The 22,114-nt window shown below is 35.5% G+C and overlaps 1 protein-coding gene across 1 annotated transcript in view; it reads right to left on the minus strand.

Annotated features, from left to right (window-relative positions):
- Positions 1–6,774: 6,774 nt before the first annotated feature.
- Positions 6,775–22,114, minus strand: part of LOC142336194 (guanine nucleotide exchange factor subunit RIC1-like) — a 221,025-nt gene continuing 205,685 nt past the window's right edge. The window contains exon 29 of the mRNA XM_075384847.1: positions 6,775–7,495. Coding sequence (XP_075240962.1) covers positions 6,916–7,495 — 580 coding nt within the window. The 3' untranslated portion in view covers positions 6,775–6,915. The remainder of the gene's footprint in view (positions 7,496–22,114) is intronic.

Consider the following 22,114-nt stretch of genomic DNA (forward strand, 5'->3'; position numbering starts at 1 on the left):
TGAATCTTGAATTAAGCGCTTGAAGGACTACTAAAACCAGATAAGCGCCTCTTCAGAATCATAGTGATTACTGGGTGCTACCTGTTTATCCCGTTTTGAATGGTCAAAGTCATGAAAAATGTGTGAAAACATCTTACAAAAAAGATAACAGGAAAAATCCTGAAATACAATCCGAAGAATTGAATGAAAAAGTGAGAACTCTGTACATGACCAGCAGACCAATTGAACAATGCCAGCCAAGAAGAAAGGCAACCTCAAATGTTGATAAACTAAAGTAATCAAACAAACTAAACAAAATTAATCATTGTTATAACTCTTACAGCTTTTACCCTGAAGGCCAAACTGGATTCATTTAAATAAACCCCTGAAACCACGCACCAGCTTTGAAAGAAGTTTATTGACCAGTAAAGACAGGAAAAAATCGAGAAATATGACAAGACTTAAAAAATGAACATCGCAAATTCAATGTAAGTGTCTTAATTTCGCAATATTAAAATTAAAATATTTTGGAAAATTGCACCATTTTGGGCTGAAAAATTCCGTTCCTAGCAACTGCACCACTCTAAGCAATTGAAAGACTACCAAAGCCAGCTTTGGGTCTTTTGAAACGTCCTTCCCACAGGATTTTACCTGTTTATCCAGTTTTCAAAGATCAAATTCATTGAAAAATGTTTGGAAACGTCTTACAAAAAAAGAGGCCCAAAACAATGCAATTTTGGATGGCAAAATCATAACTGACTAACGCAATCGCTGACAAACTACTCTCAAACGACTGGTGAGCAGCTAGCTTCGACAGTCTCTAGGTAGGGTTTAGGGGGACTAACTGTAGCTTAATTGCCAGGGGATGAACCTCGCTTCACACCATGTGTCACCTGAAAATAAATTACCTGAATTGCATACTTAGTGTATAGTAAGAAGAGCGCTCTAAGAGCCCTTAATGTCCTCTGGGCGCTACCTGCTTACCACGTTTTTGAGAGCAAGGTCAAATTTGTCAGACGAAAATTCGGTCATGCGAAAAATTGCATAAAAGACCACAAGACTAAAATAATTGCTGCAAACTTTGTTTTAGAGCAATTAAACATAGCAGGATCACTCCTTTGAAAATTGCAATTTAGAGAACTGAACAAATAGAGGACAGCACTATCATCTTCAGATGAAGCTTCCATTATTGAACAAGTCATAAAGCAACACGTCCACGAACATAAACAGAACACGAAAATTATTGAAATTAAAAGTTGCCAACAAATAAAAGAACTAGCAAAATCTACAAATATAACAAAAATTTCAACAAGTCTTTCCAAGCCCATTAAACTCATCATTGTTGACCAAAATAAATAGATATGCTCAAACATGCCTTAAAAATGGCTAATGAGATCTACCATTAATGAGACAAAGTCGCAAAACTAAACACGAAACACAGCAAACTTCAAAAAACAAATATTTTTTGAACGCAAGTCGAGTTAAAGTCGTGAAAAACCCATAGATATGAATAAAAAACTTTTAAATTGATTAAATTGTGGCTCATACATGACTACAAAACAGGCAAAAACCAACAAGTAATACATGCTCTTTGAAGGAAAATAGCATCTAGTTCTTGTAAACCATTAGTTACCTTTTGTGCGTTTTAAGCAAGTGCAACTATGCATTATAAGAAGACACTTGTTCAAAAATAACCCTGCAGAAAACAGCGAGAAACACAAATTACTGAACGTGACAGAAAATTGATCAAAAAAAGCAAAAATCTGTTTGAACACCTTTTTTTTCTCAATAGACTTTAAACAAAAACACGCCTGAAAACTACTCCTTTTCCGCTCCTATTGCTACACCATCCTTTCAAACAAACTACTCTAAATTGACTTTTCATTGACAAGAAAAGGTCAAAAATGAGTGAACACATCCTAAAGACAGCACCCCGAAGTAATTCAAATTTTAGGATCCTAAAAAATACAAACACCGTAACGTATTCTCATCGTATTCTCATATCACCGTAAGTTTTTGATATTAAAAAGTTGAAATCCGTTCCATTTCCCTAGCAAATATGCAAGAAAAAGTGAAAAACTGACAAATGTTTTTTAACAATTTGAGAATTGCGAACTTTATCATAAACTGCAAAAATTCGTTATATTAAAATGTTAAAAACCATTTTATCCAAAAACACGTTTTCCAAAATTTGGCTCAAAGTTGTGACATTAAATTTTTTAAAACTGTTCCATTGCCATTAAAATCTATGCACATAATTTTTTTTTATCAAACTCTTGAAAAATGATCTGTAATCAAGCTTTAAAGAATTCCCAGCAGCTGCACCACTTGAAGGACTACTAAAGTCGGCATCAGGCCTCTAATGAGACTTAATGCCAACTGGGCCTTACCCGTTTATTACGTTTTGAAAGATTAAAGTCATTAAAATTGTGTAGAAAAATCCTTAAAAAAACACAGAGCACAAAAACAATCCAATTGTCGGATCGCGAAAAGAGAGAGAAGCTTAAGAATAGCCGTCGAGAAGCTGACGGCGTCTATTACTCTTAAAACACAAAAAATGACGAAAAAAATGCAAAATTTTGGGAATCAAGAACTCTTAAAAATAAACTTTGAATCTTGAATTAAGCGCTTGAAGGACTACTAAAACCAGATAAGCGCCTCTTCAGAATCATAGTGATTACTGGGTGCTACCTGTTTATCCCGTTTTGAATGGTCAAAGTCATGAAAAATGTGTGAAAACATCTTACAAAAAAGATAACAGGAAAAATCCTGAAATACAATCCGAAGAATTGAATGAAAAAGTGAGAACTCTGTACATGACCAGCAGACCAATTGAACAATGCCAGCCAAGAAGAAAGGCAACCCCAACAGTTGACAAACAAAAATAATCATTGCTATAACTCTTGAAACTTTTACCCTGAAGGCCAAACTTGATTCATTTAAATAAACCCCTCAAACCACGCACCAGCTTTGAAAGATGTTATTGGCCAAAAAGACCGGAAAAAATCAAGAATTTTGAACAACACTGAAAAAATTGAACATCGCATATTTTTAGTAAGTTTAGGGGGGCTAGGTGTAGCTTAATTGCAGGGGATTAACCTCCTTTCACACCATAAATTAAACCACCTAAAAATAATTTAATTGAGTTGCATACTTAGTGTAGTGTAAAACGCGACCTTCTAAGAGCTCTTAATGTCCTCCGGGCTCCACCTGCTTACCACATTTTTGAGAGCAAGGTCAAATTCGTCAGACAAAAATTCGGTCACGCGAAAAATTGCATAAAAGATTAAAGGACTAATATAATTGCTGCAAACTTCTTTTGAGAGCAATTAAACATAGCAGGATCAGTTCTTTGAAATTTATAATTTAAAGAACTGAACAAAGAGAAGAAGCTTCCGAAAAAAACAGAAGAAACTTCCATTAAATGACAAGTCATAAACCAACACGTCCGCGAACGAAAACAGAACACAAAATTTATTGAAAGTAAATGTTATCAACTACCAGATCTCATTCAATCTAAAATTATAACAAAAAAAATCAACAACAAGTCTTTTCAAGCCTATTAAACTCTTCAGTGTTGACCGGAAAAAACAGAAAAACAGAATATGCCTAAAAATGGCTAATGAGATCTATCATTAATGAAATGAGAGCAGGTCGTGCTAAAGTCGTGAAATAGCGTCTAATTCTTGTAAATCATTAGTTACCTTTTGCGCAACTTAAAAAAGTTCAACTATGCATTATAGGAACAAACTTTTCACACATATTCCCGCAGAAAATGGCGGGAAAATTAAAAATTCGAACCTGAAAAAAATCACTCTCAAAAAGCAAAAGTGTCTTTGAACACCGTTCCTGTTTCTCAATGGACTCTAAAGCAGTTTCAAAACAAAGTCACGCCTAAAAACTACTGGCTTTCCGCTTCCGTTACTACTCCAGCCTTTTAAAAAAACACTCTAATTTGACTTCTCATTGACACAAAAAAGATCAAAAATAAGAACATATCTTAAAGACAGCACCCCAAAGGAATTCAATTTCTTTGGATGGTAAAGAACTAGAAACACCCCCAATGTATTCTCAACGTCAATAATAAGTTTTCCAACTACTTTTGACGCAAAGTTTTGATTCAATTTTTGACGCAATTTTACTTAATCTTGAATTAAAATTGCGAGCAAACTTTTACACCATTGACCCGGTGCCTAGGTCTTGATTTTCTATGAAATTCTGAGAAAACGTAATTGTAACTTACCATATAACCTAATACACGTTGACCAAATCCATTTAAGTTTCATTGTTGAAAGAAACTTGTCTCTCAAAATGTGATATACGTTGCTCAATTATGATTGAGTTAGCTTTTGCGTTAAACATTAAACATTAACATTACTTAACAGTATTTTACAAGATACCCCTATTTCAATCTGATGAAATCCATCCAAGTCCCACTAGAAAAAATTGTTATGAAATTAAATTTTATTCACATTTTTTCCGCATTTCATAACAATTTTTTCCAGTGGGACTTGGATGGATTTCATCAGATTGAAATAGGGGTATCTTGTAAAATACTGTTAAGTATTATCTGAATTTCATAAGGCAAGATCACTAGCCAAGGGGGTCAATGGTGTTAAAGATTGCTCCGAAATTTAGTTGCACGTAAAATTGCCTCAAAAATTGTTTTTTTACTTCGTAACATTAGGGGGTGCTAACTTATTTTTTACGTTCAGTATATCTTCACTCAGCTTACAGCTATAAATATAAAGATACGTTTCTTGTGGCATATACCCATATTAACTAACATACCCGGCAGATTATCGGAAAATAGCCGCCGTTGATTCCCATAACCACGATTGGGATTGAAAGAAGGGAAAATAATCAAAAAACATACCCGGCAGATTGCCGGAAAATAGCCGCCGTTGATTCCATTAAGCATGATTGGGATTGAAATAACACAAGATATTGAAAAAAAGGATTTTTATACAAAAACATGTTTTTCAGTCCGATTTATTTTGATGGCATTTCGTAGTTGAACATACTTCTGCTTCTTAGAGAGAGGCTACAGGGGCTACTATCAATAACAATAAGCATTAGAGATGGTAAATGAGACTTATAGGAACGACGTTCAAATAGCGGGCATCTAAAATTGGGCTTTATGGGTTTATCCCGTTTCTATTTCTGACATCCATTTTTGTACTAACTCTGTTCATTTTGAATTGCTTTGCTGAGCATCTGATGTTCAAAATCACTTTTAGCAGAATGAGAGAAGAGAGAAACAGCCTAGAGAAGTCAAAAAGATTTCACGCAAAATGTTGAAAAGGCAGCAAAATGAGGTAAAGAGAAACTTTTTTTATTCGACGAAGTAAAAAAATAGGAGCGCTATAATAGCTGGCTGAGAAGATGAGGGCGGCTATTAAAAAAAGCTTTTTTAGAAAAGCAATGTAAAAGTGCGAACTATTTTGATGTCCTTTTGTAGTTGATCATACTCCTCTTTCATAGTGTCACAATCCAGGAGCTAGTATCAATACTAATAAGCATTAGATATGGTAACTAAGTCTTATAAGAACCAAGTTCGAGTAACGGTCATCTAAAACGGGGCTCTATGGGTTTATCCCCTTTCTATTTCTCATTTCGTTTTTTGATACTGACTCTGTTCATTTTGAGTTGCTTTTTTGAGCAAATCCTGTCTAAAAACACTTAGCAGAATGAGAGAACTGTGAAACTAGCGAACAGAAGTCAAAAATAATTCACGCAAAATGTTGAACTAGCTGTGAACTAAGGGAAAGCGAAAAAGTTTATTCGACGAAGTCTAATGACAATGACTAAACAAAAAATTTCAAAAATAGACATAGAACGGACTATGAATGAATTGGGAAAACCTTTTCTAAAAAAAAATCAGATCAAAATACTGAAAAAAAACAGAAAATCAAGGCCGAAACGCCGCATTTGAACAAAAAACCACTAGCAAGAAATGGACATTTGGTTCAAACCAAAACAATAGGCCTAGAATGATCTATGAATGGATTGGGGAAAACTATTTAGAAAAAAATCCGATCCAAAAATCGAAAAATACTGTAAAAATAAAACTGTAGAAATTGCCGCATGTGAACAAAGTGACTTTTTGTGTTAACACCGTTTTTCCACTCTACTTTAAAATTAGAGCGAAAAAATTTCAAGCCGCAAAACCACTCGCTTTTTCGCTCCACTTCCTGAACTCAAATGTGTGAACTGCTCTTAAAAAAGACAGCGCCCCAATACAATTCAAATTTTTTGAATTGTAAAAAAATAGGAGCGCTATAATAGCCTGCCGAGAAGCAGAGGCGGCTATTAATAATTAACTTCCATCAAAAGCCAATCTGACCAATAAATCAAGAAATCTAAGAGAAATTGCTCCATTTTGGGCTCACAAACCGGGCATTTCACCTTGAATTCGAGCCTTACTAGCAACCTTAGCATTTTAAATACTACTAAAGGCATCTTAGTGTCTAATGCAACCTAATGCCACGTGCTTTTCCCTTTTATCTAGTTTCGAAATCTTTAGTCAATGAAACAATTGTAAAGTCAATGAAACAACTCAACAGCTGAGAGGCTGATGGCGGCATGATTTTCCACAGTAACTTTTTTGGGGCTCTCTTACATACCGAATCTAAACTCAATGAAACAGCTGAGAGGCTGATGGCGGCATGATTTTCCACAGCAACTTTTTTGGGGCTCTCTTACAGATGTGTAAACATACCGAATCTAAACATTCCTAATACCTAAGATCAGAACACTTGCAGGATCTTTCAACATACAATGACTAATTGATGCTTAAAAGAAAGGTTGAGTCCATTTATTTTTTTCAACAGGAATTGATTTACATAAATGTAGTGGATTAACTAATCTACACCAAGATAAATTTATAATACTCTACATACAAAGGGGAACATATTACTCTGATTTTACATTAGTTCACGATATTACACATCGCTGACTCTCAGTTAAGTCACCTTGGCCGTGGTCCTCAGTCCAAGCACTAAACTCATTATTCGCATCTAACAACGATGCATAGTTCGAATCGAATGAATTTTTGCCGCCTACATTTCCATTAACATCTTTCCATGAGTCTGATAGCCACTCAATTCGTTCCTCAACTGTGTTCTCTTCAAGCAATGTGTCTTCATTTGGCTCTTGTGTGCCTTGTCCACCACTTTGCGATGTCCAGCTTGACGACGATTTCGAGCCTCGCCACCAGGACAAGCGCCGACTTGCAGCATTTGCCGATCCAGGAGCTGCAACGTCACCTTTCGAGTTCTTAGGACCTGCCGTCGACGTTGCGGATCCCGCACTTTCTTTTCTATTGAACTTAGAGGCTCCAAATTTGTCAGTGTCTGGAGACGATTGGGAGGCGGCCGCCATCAACAAACCACCTCCAGGTGTACTTCCAGCAGAAACCTTTTTCATTCTTTGTGTTTTGAATGAGAAGTCCATCACTGTTTTGAGAACTTGCACGTATGGGAAGAGTGCAGCTAGGAACAGCCTATATGTGAAGCTAAAACACAATTATGTATTAATCCAAATAGTGATAGAGCAAACCAAAAAGCACATGGAATCATAAAAACATACACGGTAGATTGCCGTGAAATAGCCACCACTAATTCCTATAGCCCCGCTTCGGATTGAAAAAAAACGAAAAAAAAATTAAAGACATTTGTACGAAAACAATTTTAAAGAACGAAAGACATAGCCGTTTCGTACCGGACATACTCCTGTTTCTTACCGCGACGATACAGGGGCTATTATCAATACAAACAAACCAACTAACGTCGGATAAATTGCTCTCAAACGACAGACGGCGGGCAATTTAATTTAGGGGTGCACTTTAAGAAATATTTTTATGGGCGCAAAAACTCGAATCTCATAGGGGTTCGCACCAGCGGGCTCCAGGATATCAGTCAGACATCTTAACCACTCAGCTACAACGGCTTTGGTACTCAACCCCAAACAATCAATTTTAAATTAGCAGCAAACTATTTCGGAATGAGAGCAAATTTAGCTGGCCCCTTAAACTGTAAGAACCTGAAAAAGAACAAGAAAACATTAAGCAAACATTGAGCACCTTGAAGACTACTAACACCAGATGAGGGTCTCTATTGCAACCTATTGCCCACCAATATTTCCCTAATTATTCTATTTCAAAAGCTCAAAGTCATTGTAAAAGATGTGAAAACAATTTACAAAAAAAAAACATAACAGGACAAGTTCTGAATTACAATTCAAAAGAAATGATTGAAAAACAACTAAAAACAACTACATCCGACTAGCAGATCAATTGGACAATGGCATCCACGGACTCACAAATTTGGATGAAACCAAGAATACTAACATGGGAAAATTCTTGAAGCTAAAATCCCGAACAGCCAAATTTAATCAATTTAAATACACCCTTTAACACCAGTTAACGCTTTGAAAGAAACTTTTGGCCTGTAAACCATAAAGTAACATGATTTTTCAAAGGCCTCTAAAAACAAAAAAAATAAAACAAAATAAAAAACTCAAACGTTCAAAAATCGCTATAATTCGAGCTAATTAAAACTTCAAAGTGGTGAATTTTTTACTGGCAATTATCGATTAACGCGTCCGCAACCCCTAAAAAGGTTTTTTTGCCTCTATTGATCAAAAACTTTTCAAAGTTGCTCAAGTGCTTGATATATTTGACTTTAAAGTCATATCAGTGTCTCACGAGTCTGTCCAGCAACTCATCTATAAGCCATAAAAAGCTTCAATGCCCTTCAAAGATCAAACATACCCGGCAAATTGCCGGAAAACAGCCGCCGTTGATTCCAATAAGCATGATTGGGATTGAAAGAATAGAGGAGTTTGAAAAAAAGATTTTTGTACAAAAACATTTTTTAAGTCCGATTCATTTTTCGGGTTTATCCCGTTTCTATTTCTGACTTCAATTTTTTATACTGACTCTCTTCATTTTGAATTGCTTTGCTGAGCAACCGATGTTCAAAATCACTTTTAGCAGAATGAGAGAAGAGAGAAACTAGCCTACAGAAGTCAAAAGATTTCCCGCAAAATGTTGAAAAAGCGGCCAAATGAGGTAAAGCGAACATTTTTTGTTCGACGAAGTAAATAAAAAATAGGAGCGCTATAAACTTTTCAGAAATTTTTTTTTTAAAAACTGAAACTTTTATTGGAATGTGGCTAAATTCGCTTTACCAATATTCGCAAAACCAATTCGTAGTCTCTGGTTATCTTAATAACCAATAGTTGACTAGAAAAACAATCCAGATACCCTTTTTAATGCCATGCAAAACATTTCAATGACTCATTAAATACAACGAATTTAACAAAAACTTGAAGAAATTGGCAAGTTATAAAGAAAAGTCGCTAAATTTACTGATATTAATAAACTCAAAACCATTTCATTTTCTTTAAAAAATAATCAGCAAACCAACTAAGAGCTATCAAAGAGTGTCATTGACCCTTGAAGATAGAAAAACTAAAACAATTGCAGAAATTTTCTGACGAAATTTGAAAAATAAGAAAAATCTACCTAATTTTGGGTGTAATTTCTAAAACCATCTATCAAAAACTAAAAAAAAAATGTCAAAAAACGTGGAAAATTAAACCATTTTGGGGACAAAAACTAATAATTAACTTTTCGCCTTGAATTGAGGCCTTATGACGAGCAGGTTCAACACTTAGCACTTGAAATACTACTAAAGCCAGCTAAGGGCATCTAAAGAAACTTACAGCACACTGAACGTTACGTGTTTAACCCGTTTTCAAAGCTCCAAGTCAAAGAATAATATATGAATACATCTTACAAAACAGACAGAACAAATACCCGGTAGATTGCCGAAAAATAGCCGCCATTGATTCCGATAGTACCAATTGGGACAGAAGGAGCAAAAAAATAATGACGAAAATAGATTGTTGTACAAAAAAAAACATTTTAAAAGTTTGAACTATTTTGATAAGATTTGACAGTTATACATACTCGTGTTACCTAAAGTGAAGAAGCAGGGGCTAGCATCAATGACGAAATGCATAAGCGATGTTAACTAAGACTTATAAGAACAAAGTTCAATTAGCAGGCATCTAAAATTGGGCATTATGGGTTTATCCCGTTTCTATTGTGATTTCGTTTATCGATAATGATTCTTTCCAATTTAGATTGCTTTGATGAGCAAATGCTGTTTAAAAGCATTTGAGCAGAATGAGCGAACATCGATACTAGCCAAGAGAAATAAAAAAAACTTCATGAAAAATGTTGAACAAGCTGTGAACGAGGGTAAAGCGAAACAAAAATCTATTCGACGAAGAAAAAAAACATAGCAGGACAAGTCCTGGTGTACAATTCAAAAAATTTTCATTGAGTAAACAAAAAAAATTAGACCTAGAACGGACTATGAGTGAATTGGAAAAACCATTTAGAAAATCCGATCCAAAAAAAAAACAGTAAAAATCAAAGTGAAATTGCCGCACGTGAACAAAAAAACCACTAGCGAGAAAGCGAATTTTTGTTCAAACACCGTTTTCTCACTCTAATTTAAAAGTAGAACGAAAAAATTACAAACCGTAATACCGCTCGCTTTTTCGGTCCATTTCCTGTTTCGGCGTGACCAAAATCACTATTCCAATTAAAAATCATAAAAATGTGTGAACAGATCTTAAAGACAGCGCCCCAAAACAATTCAAATTATTTGAATTGTAAAAAATGGGAGCACAATAATAGTCGGCTAATAATCAGTAGCACCCAAAATCTTTGGATTGTGCAAACATACACGGAAGAATGCCGGAAAATAGCCGCCGTTGATTCCCATAACCAAGATTGGGAATGAACGAAGGATTGGGATCAAAAACTAAAACTAGTGAAAATATGATTTTCGTACAAAAAATGTTCAAGTGCGAAATATTTTGATGTCATTTTGGAGCTGAACATACTCCTGTTTCGTAATGAAACAACACAGGGGCTAGTATCAATACCAATAAGCATAGAGATGGTAACACAGAACAAAGTTCGGGTAACAAACATCTAAAATCGGGCTTTATGGGTTCGTCCCGTTTCCATTACTGATTTCGTTTTTTAATACTGAGGCTTCATTTTGAATTGATTTGCTGAGCAACTGCTGTCTAAAAGCACTTTGAGTAGAATGAGAGAAGAGTCAAACTAGCCCAGATTTCACGCAAAATGTTGCACAAGCTGTGAACTAAGGTAAAGCGAAAAATTTTTATTCGACGAAGTAAAAAAACAACAGGACCAGTCCTGACGTAAAACTCAAAGAATTGTTATTAACTAAACAAAAAACTAGACCTAGGACTATTAATGAATTGGGAACCCCATTTCCAGAAAAAATCATATAAAGAGAGAAATATAGCGAGAAATGTAAATTTGATTCTAAAAAAATAGGCTTAGAATGAACTATGAATGGATTGGGAAAACCATTTAGAAAAAAATCCGCTCCAAAAAATTGAAAACACAGTAAAAACCAAAGTGAAATTGCCGCATGTGAACAAAAAACCATTAGCAAGAAAGCGAATGTTTGTTCAAACACCTTTTTCTCACTCTACTTTAAAATTAGAGCGAAAAAAATTCACGCGGCAAAACCACTCGATTTTTCGCTCAATTTCCTGTTTCGGCGTGACCAAAATCACTACTCCAATTCGACTTCAAAAATCATGAAAATGTGTGAACAGATCTTAAAAAAAGATACCGCCCCAATACAATTCAAATTCTTTGAAGTGTAAAAAATTAGAAGCGCTATAATAGCCGGCCGAGAAGCTGAGGGCGGCTATTAAAAATTCACAATTTTTTATGACAATCAGTGTCAAATAAATAAAAAAGCATTAGCTGCTCATTGAGGATTTTAAACAATTGTAAACAGGTGTAATTAGAACCAGATGTATCGAATTAATAGCACTCAAGAGAGGAAATTCTGAAAACAGAAGTCAAATTCACGCACGTGAAAAAAAACCATTACAAATCCAACAATTTCATAAACAATATCTCACTCAACTTTAAAGTTTGTTTGACAAAATACCACACTTTTAAACCTTCTCGCTTCTTCGCTCCCTTTACTATTCCAGCGTGACTAAAATCACCACTTTAATTTGACCACTCATTAGCATGAAACAGGCGGGAAAAAATGTGAACAGATCTTAAAAGGTCAGTGCACCAATACAATCCAAATCTTTTGGAATGTCTAAAGGAGAGCGCTACATAATAGCCGTTGATAAGCATGCGGCGGCTATTAAACAGCCAATTTAAAACTTTGCTATTTGAACGTTTACTTTTGTTAACGCTTGTGGAGCAACGCTCTTAAGAAGCTTGTGAAGTTCTTATGCAAAAAACAACTTAGCAATACAGCCTTTTTATAAAGTTTCAAATAACAGCCACGAAATTTGTGATTTTAAACCAGTGACGAAACGAGATCACTGTTGATAAATATCACTGTCTATCAATAACCCACCAGTTCTCTGCAGCCCATTCGTCGAGAGCAGTCAATCCCTGAATGAGTCTCTGTGCAGTGTTAGTGAGTGAGTGTGGGGATGAGCAACATATGACGCAGTTGATAATACTGATGGCCTGTGTGACATCACTGAGCATGAGACAGACCAGGATGGCCCACTCGTAGCACTCGCTCTCCATCATAACACTTAGCACGTGTCTCAACAAGCGACCACTGCCCTCTGAGCCCTACAATAGAAACAGTCAGACATATGCTCTACCCAAATTGGGGCTTGGTATTTGAGAGGCGAGTTCAAATGGGCCAGTGAATTTTTTACCGACGGTTTTTTTTTACAAGAACACTGAATCCCGAATTAGAGCAATAAGTTAACAATTCAATAACACGGCAGTGCGAACACATAAAACGTCAACGTCGACAAATCATATTAAATTTTCAATTTAAGTAGCATACCAAAACAGCTGACAAATTGCCAGAAAATAGTTGCGATAGCTGCGATCTCAAATACAACACGAAAAAATCAAACGAAAGAAGACAAAATTTCAGTTTCTTTTTGGCATATACCGAAATGACTATCATTTGACAAAAAAGCATGAATGCAAAAGCATGAAAGAGTAGATTTGGAGTGAGTGTGACTTCATCTGGCCAAGATACAAAACCTAGCAGGACAAGTCCTGACCTACAATTCAAAGAATTTTCATTGAGTAAACAAAAATCTAGACATAGAATGGACTTTTTTGAATGGATTGGGAAAACCATTTAGAAAATCTGATTCAAAAAATCGAAACATACCCGGCAGATTGCCGGAAAATAGCCGCCGTTGATTCCAATAAGCATGATTGGGATTGAAAGAAAAGAAGATATTGAAAAAAAAAACATTTTTGTACAAAAATTTTTTTAGGTCCGATTTAATTTGATGGCATTTCGTAGTTGAACATAACGGCCTTCTGTTTCTAAGAGAGAGGCTACAGGGGCTACTATCAAAAGCAATAAGCATTAGAGATGGTAACTAAGACTTATAGGGACGACGTTCAAATAGCGGGCATCTAAAAATGGTCTTTATGGGTTTATCCTGTTTCTACATCTGACTTCAATTTTTTATACAGACTCTGTTCATTTTGAATTGCTTTGCTGAGCAACTGATGTTCAAAATCACTTTTAGCAGAATGATAGAAGAGAGAAACTAGCCCAGGGAAGTCAAAAAGATATCACGCAAAATGTTGAAAAAGCGGCAAAATGAGGTAAAGCGAAACATTTTTTTATTAGACGAAGTAAAAAAAGGAGCGCTATAATAGCCGACTGAGAAGATGAGGGCGGCTATTAAAAAACAGAAATGGGATTCAAATTGCTGCATGCTTATAAAAAAACCTCAAGCATGAAACGAATTTTTGTTCAAACACTGTTTTCTCAATCTGCTTTAAAATTAGAGCGAAAAAATTTAACGCCGCAAAGTCACTCGCTTTTTCGCTCCACTTCCTGATTTGCCGTGACCAAAATCACTACTCCAAATTGACTTCAAAAATTGTCAAAATGTGTGAACACATCTCTAAAAAAAGACAGCGACCCAATACAAATCAAATTCTTTGAATTGTAAAAAAAAGTAAATAAGTTCTAATTTTTCATTCTGACTCTTTCAGCTTCCTGGGACACATCCTGATTTGTAGTCCAAAGAACTAAAAACAAGCGATTGGGAGGTGGCCGCCATCAACAAACCACCTCCAGGTGTACTTCCAGCAGAAACCTTTTTCATTCTTTGTGTTTTGAATGAGAAGTCCATCACTGTTTTGAGAACTTGCACGTATGGGAAGAGTGCAGCTAGGAACAGCCTATATGTGAAGCTAAAACACAATTATGTATTAATCCAAATAGTGATAGAGCAAACCAAAAAGCACATGGAATCATAAAAACATACACGGTAGATTGCCGTGAAATAGCCACCACTAATTCCTATAGCCCAGCTTCGGATTGAAAAAAAAAACGAAAAAAAAATTAAAGACATTTGTACGAAAACAATTTTAAAGAACAAAAGACATAGCCATTTCGTACCTGACATACTCCTGTTTCTTACCGCGACGATACAGGGGCTATTATCAATACAAACAAACCAACTAACGTCGGATAAATTGCTCTCAAACGACAGACGGCGGGCAATTTAATTTAGGGGTGCACTTTAAGAAATATTTTTTTGGGTGCAAAAACTCGAATCTCATAGGGGTTCGCACCAGCGGGCTCCAAGATATCAGTCAGACATCTTAACCACTCAGCTACAACGGCTTTGGTACTCAACCCCAAACAATCAATTCTAAATTAGCAGCAAACTATTTCGGAATGAGAGCAAATTTAGCTGGCCCCTTAAACTGTAAGAACCTGAAAAAGAACAAGAAAACATTAAGCAAACATTGAGCACCTTGAAGACTACTAACACCAGATGAGGGTCTCTATTGCAACCTATTGCCCACCAATATTTCCCTAATTATTCTATTTCAAAAGCTCAAAGTCATTGTAAAAGATGTGAAAACAATTTACAAAAAAAACATAGCAGGACAAGTTCTGAATTACAATTCAAAAGAAATGATTGAAAAACAACTAAAAACAACTACATCCGACTAGCAGATCAATTGGACAATGGCATCCACGGACTCACAAATTTGGATAAAACCAAGAATACTAACATTGGAAAATTCTTGAAGCTATAATCCTGAACAGCCAAATTTTATCAATTTAAATACACCCTTTAACACCAGTTAACGCTTTGAAAGAAACTTTTGGCCTGTAAACCATAAAGTAACATGATTTTTCAAAGGCCTCTAAAAACAAAAAATTAAACAAAATAAAAAACTGAAACGTTCAAAAATCGCTATAATTCGAGCTATTTAAAACTTCGTGGTGGTGAATTTTTTACTGGCAATTATCGACTAACGCGTCCGCAACCCCTAAAAAGGTTTTATTTGCCTCTATTGATCAAAAACTTTTCAAAGTTGCTCAAGTGCTTGATATATTCGACTTTAAAGTCATATCAGTGTCTCACGAGTCTGTCCAGCAACTCATCTATAAGCCATAAAAAGCTTCAATGCCCTTCAAAGATCAAACATACCCGGCAAATTGCCGGAAAACAGCCGCCGTTGATTCCAATAAGCATGATTGGGATTGAAAGAATAGAGGAGTTTGAAAAAAAGATTTTTGTACAAAAACATTTTTTAAGTCCGATTCATTTTTCGGGTTTATCCCGTTTCTATTTCTGACTTCAATTTTTTATACTGACTCTCTTCATTTTGAATTGCTTTGCTGAGCAACCGATGTTCAAAATCACTTTTAGCAGAATGAGAGAAGAGAGAAACTAGCCTACAGAAGTCAAAAGATTTCAAGCAAAATGTTGAAAAAGCGGCCAAATGAGGTAAAGCGAACATTTTTTGTTCGACGAAGTAAAAAAAAATAGGAGCGCTATAAACTTTTCAGAAATTTTTTTTAAAAAACTGAAACTTTTATTGGAATGTGGCTAAATTCACTTTACCAATATTCGCAAAACCAATTCGTAGTCTCTGGTTATCTTAATAACCAATAGTTGACTAGAAAAACAATCCAGATACCCTTTTTAATGCCATGCAAAACATTTCAATGACTCATTAAAAAAAATACAACGAATTTGACAAAAACTTGAAGAAATTGGCAAGTTATAAAGAAAAGTCGCTAAATTTACTGATATTAATAAACTCAAAACCATTTCATTTTCTTTAAAAAATAATCAGCAAACCAACTAAGAGCTATAAAAGAGTGTCATTGACCTTTGAAGATAGAAAAACTAAAACAATTGCAGAAATTTTCTGAAGAAATTTGAAAAATAAGAAAAATCACCCTAATTTTGGGTGTAATTTCTAAAACCATCTATCAAAAACTAAAATGACAAAAAACGTGGAAAATTAAACCATTTTGGGGACAAAAACTAATAATTAACTTTTCACCTTGAATTGAGGCCTTATGACGAGCAGGTTCAACACTTAGCACTTGAAATACTACTAAAGCCAGCTAAGGGCATCTAAAGAAACTTACAGCACACTGAACGTTACGTGTTTAACCCGTTTTCAAAGCTCCAAGTCAAAGAATAATATATGAATACATCTTACAAAACAGACAGAACAAATACCCGGTAGATTGCCGAAAAATAGCCGCCATTGATTCCGATAGTACCAATTGGGACAGACGGAGCAAAAAAATACTGACGAAAATAGATTGTTGTACAAAAAAAATTTTTAAAAGTTTGAACTATTTTGATAAGATTTGACAGTTATACATACTCGTGTTACCTAAAGTGAAGAAGCAGGGGCTAGCATCAATGACGAAATGCATAAGCGATGTTAACTAAGACTTATAAGAACAAAGTTCAATTAGCAGGCATCTAAAATTGGGCATTATGGTTTTATCTTATAATGATTCTTTCCACTTTAGATTGCTTTGATGAGCAAATGCTGTTTAAAAGCATTTGAGCAAATGAGCGAACATCGATACTAGCCAAGAGAAATAAAAACAAACTTCATGAAAAATGTTGAACAAGCTGTGAACGAGGGTAAAGCGAAACAAAAATCTATTCGACGAAGAAAAAAAACATAGCAGGACAAGTCCTGGTGTACAATTCAAAAAATTTTCATTGAGTAAACAAAAAAAAATTAGACCTAGAACGGACTATGAGTGAATTGGGAAAACCATTTAGAAAATCCGACCCAAAAAAAACAGTAAAAATCAAAGTGAAATTGCCGCACGTGAACAAAAAAACCACTAGCAAGAAAGCGAATGTTTGTTCAAACACCTTTTTCTCACTCTACTTTAAAATTAGAGCGAAAAAAATTCACGCGGCAAAACCACTCGATTTTTCGCTCCATTTCCTGTTTCGGCGTGACCAAAATCACTACTCCAATTCGACTTCAAAAATCATGAAAATGTGTGAACAGATCTTAAAAAAGACAGCGCCCAAAAACAATTCAAATTATTTGAATTGTAAAAAATGGGAGCACAATAATAGTCGGCTAATAATCAGTAGCACCCAAAATCATTGGATTGTGCAAACATACACGGAAGAATGCCGGAAAATAGCCGCCGTTGATTCCCATAACCAAGATTGGGAACGAACGAAGGATTGGGATCAAAAACTAAAACTAGTGAAAATATGATTTTCGTACAAAAAATGTTCAAGTGTGAAATATTTTGATGTCATTTTGGAGCTGAACATACTCCTGTTTCGTAATGAAACAACACAGGGGCTAGTATCAATACCAATAAGCATAGAGATGGTAACATAGAACAAAGTTCGGGTAACAAACATCTAAAATCGGGCTTTATGGGTTCATCCCGTTTCCATTACTGATTTCGTTTTTTAATACTGAGGCTTCATTTTGAATTGATTTGCTGAGCAACTGCTGTCTAAAAGCACTTTGAGTATAATGAGAGAAGAGTCAAACTAGCCCAGAGAAGTCAAACAGATTTCACGCAAAATGTTGCACAAGCTGTGAACTAAGGTAAAGCGAAAAATTTTTATTCGACGAAGTAAAAAAGATAACAGGACCAGTCCTGACGTACAACTCAAAGAAGTGTTATTAACTAAACAAAAAACTAGACCTAGGACTATTAATGAATTGGGAAACCCATTTCCAGAAAAAATCATATAAAGAGAGAAATATAGCGAGAAATGTAAATTTGATTCTAAAAAAATACGCTTAGAATGAACTATGAATGGATTGGGAAAACCATTTAGAAAAAAATCCGCTCCAAAAAATTGAAAACACAGTAAAAACCAAAGTGAAATTGCCGCATGTGAACAAAAAACCATTAGCAAGAAAGCGAATGTTTGTTCAAACACCTTTTTCTCACTCTACTTTAAAATTAGAGCGAAAAAAATTCACGCGGCAAAACCACTCGATTTTTCGCTCAATTTCCTGTTTCGGCGTGACCAAAATCACTACTCCAATTCGACTTCAAAAATCATGAAAATGTGTGAACAGATCTTAAAAAAAGATACCGCCCCAATAGAATTCAAATTCTTTGAAGTGTAAAAAATTAGAAGCGCTATAATAGCCGGCCGAGAAGCTGAGGGCGGCTATTAAAAATTCACAATTTTTTATGACAATCAGTGTCAAATAAATAAAAAAGCATTAGCTGCTCATTGAGGATTTTAAACAATTGTAAACAGGTGTAATTAGAACCAGATGTATCGAATTAATAGCACTCAAGAGAGGAAATTCTGAAAACAGAAGTCAAATTCACGCACGTGAAAAAAAACCATTACAAATCCAACAATTTCATAAACAATATCTCACTCAACTTTAAAGTTTGTTTGACAAAATACCACACTTTTAAACCTTCTCGCTTCTTCGCTCCCTTTACTATTCCAGCGTGACTAAAATCACCACTTTAATTTGACCACTCATTAGCATGAAACAGGCGGGAAAAAATGTGAACAGATCTTAAAAGGTCAGTGCACCAATACAATCCAAATCTTTTGGAATGTCTAAAGGAGAGCGCTACATAATAGCCGTTGATAAGCATGCGGCGGCTATTAAACAGCCAATTTAAAACTTTGCTATTTGAACGTTTACTTTTGTTAACGCTTGTGGAGCAACGCTCTTAAGAAGCTTGTGAAGTTCTTATGCAAAAAACAACTTAGCAATACAGCCTTTTTATAAAGTTTCAAATAACAGCCACGAAATTTGTGATTTTAAACCAGTGACGAAACGAGATCACTGTTGATAAATATCACTGTCTATCAATAACCCACCAGTTCTCTGCAGCCCATTCGTCGAGAGCAGTCAATCCCTGAATGAGTCTCTGTGCAGTGTTAGTGAGTGAGTGTGGGGATGAGCAACATATGACGCAGTTGATAATACTGATGGCCTGTGTGACATCACTGAGCATGAGACAGACCAGGATGGCCCACTCGTAGCACTCGCTCTCCATCATAACACTTAGCACGTGTCTCAACAAGCGACCACTGCCCTCTGAGCCCTACAATAGAAACAGTCAGACATATGCTCTACCCAAATTGGGGCTTGGTATTTGAGAGGCGAGTTCAAATGGGCCAGTGAATTTTTTACCGACGGTTTTTTTTTACAAGAACACTGAATCCCGAATTAGAGCAATAAGTTAACAATTCAATAACACGGCAGTGCGAACACATAAAACGTCAACGTCGACAAATCATATTAAATTTTCAATTTAAGTAGCATACCAAAACAGCTGACAAATTGCCAGAAAATAGTTGCGATAGCTGCGATCTCAAATACAACACGAAAAAATCAAACGAAAGAAGACAAAATTTCAGTTTCTTTTTGGCATATACCGAAATGACTATCATTTGACAAAAAAGCATGAATGCAAAAGCATGAAAGAGTAGATTTGGAGTGAGTGTGACTTCATCTGGCCAAGATACAAAACCTAGCAGGACAAGTCCTGACCTACAATTCAAAGAATTTTCATTGAGTAAACAAAAATCTAGACATAGAATGGACTTTTTTGAATGGATTGGGAAAACCATTTAGAAAATCTGATTCAAAAAATCGAAACATACCCGGCAGATTGCCGGAAAATAGCCGCCGTTGATACCAATAAGCATAGAGATGGTAACATAGAACAAAGTTCGGGTAACAAACATCTAAAATCGGGCTTTATGGGTTCATCCCGTTTCCATTACTGATTTCGTTTTTTAATACTGAGGCTTCATTTTGAATTGATTTGCTGAGCAACTGCTGTCTAAAAGCACTTTGAGTATAATGAGAGAAGAGTCAAACTAGCCCAGAGAAGTCAAACAGATTTCACGCAAAATTTTGCACAAGCTGTGAACTAAGGTAAAGCGAAAAATTTTTATTCGACGAAGTAAAAAAGATAACAGGACCAGTCCTGACGTACAACTCAAAGAAGTGTTATTAACTAAACAAAAAACTAGACCTAGGACTATTAATGAATTGGGAAACCCATTTCCAGAAAAAATCATATAAAGAGAGAAATATAGCGAGAAATGTAAATTTGATTCTAAAAAAATACGCTTAGAATGAACTATGAATGGATTGGGAAAACCATTTAGAAAAAAATCCGCTCCAAAAAATTGAAAACACAGTAAAAACCAAAGTGAAATTGCCGCATGTGAACAAAAAACCATTAGCAAGAAAGCGAATGTTTGTTCAAACACCTTTTTCTCACTCTACTTTAAAATTAGAGCGAAAAAAATTCACGCGGCAAAACCACTCGATTTTTCGCTCAATTTCCTGTTTCGGCGTGACCAAAATCACTACTCCAATTCGACTTCAAAAATCATGAAAATGTGTGAACAGATCTTAAAAAAAGATACCGCCCCAATAGAATTCAAATTCTTTGAAGTGTAAAAAATTAGAAGCGCTATAATAGCCGGCCGAGAAGCTGAGGGCGGCTATTAAAAATTCACAATTTTTTATGACAATCAGTGTCAAATAAATAAAAAAGCATTAGCTGCTCATTGAGGATTTTAAACAATTGTAAACAGGTGTAATTAGAACCAGATGTATCGAATTAATAGCACTCAAGAGAGGAAATTCTGAAAACAGAAGTCAAATTCACGCACGTGAAAAAAAACCATTACAAATCCAACAATTTCATAAACAATATCTCACTCAACTTTAAAGTTTGTTTGACAAAATACCACACTTTTAAACCTTCTCGCTTCTTCGCTCCCTTTACTATTCCAGCGTGACTAAAATCACCACTTTAATTTGACCACTCATTAGCATGAAACAGGCGGGAAAAAATGTGAACAGATCTTAAAAGGTCAGTGCACCAATACAATCCAAATCTTTTGGAATGTCTAAAGGAGAGCGCTACATAATAGCCGTTGATAAGCATGCGGCGGCTATTAAACAGCCAATTTAAAACTTTGCTATTTGAACGTTTACTTTTGTTAACGCTTGTGGAGCAACGCTCTTAAGAAGCTTGTGAAGTTCTTATGCAAAAAACAACTTAGCAATACAGCCTTTTTATAAAGTTTCAAATAACAGCCACGAAATTTGTGATTTTAAACCAGTGACGAAACGAGATCACTGTTGATAAATATCACTGTCTATCAATAACCCACCAGTTCTCTGCAGCCCATTCGTCGAGAGCAGTCAATCCCTGAATGAGTCTCTGTGCAGTGTTAGTGAGTGAGTGTGGGGATGAGCAACATATGACGCAGTTGATAATACTGATGGCCTGTGTGACATCACTGAGCATGAGACAGACCAGGATGGCCCACTCGTAGCACTCGCTCTCCATCATAACACTTAGCACGTGTCTCAACAAGCGACCACTGCCCTCTGAGCCCTACAATAGAAACAGTCAGACATATGCTCTACCCAAATTGGGGCTTGGTATTTGAGAGGCGAGTTCAAATGGGCCAGTGAATTTTTTACCGACGGTTTTTTTTTACAAGAACACTGAATCCCGAATTAGAGCAATAAGTTAACAATTCAATAACACGGCAGTGCGAACACATAAAACGTCAACGTCGACAAATCATATTAAATTTTCAATTTAAGTAGCATACCAAAACAGCTGACAAATTGCCAGAAAATAGTTGCGATAGCTGCGATCTCAAATACAACACGAAAAAATCAAACGAAAGAAGACAAAATTTCAGTTTCTTTTTGGCATATACCGAAATGACTATCATTTGACAAAAAAGCATGAATGCAAAAGCA

Source organism: Convolutriloba macropyga, chromosome 3, assembly GCF_964194025.1.
Source record: "Convolutriloba macropyga chromosome 3, txConMacr16.3, whole genome shotgun sequence".
Taxonomy (NCBI): Eukaryota; Metazoa; Xenacoelomorpha; order Acoela; family Convolutidae; genus Convolutriloba; species Convolutriloba macropyga.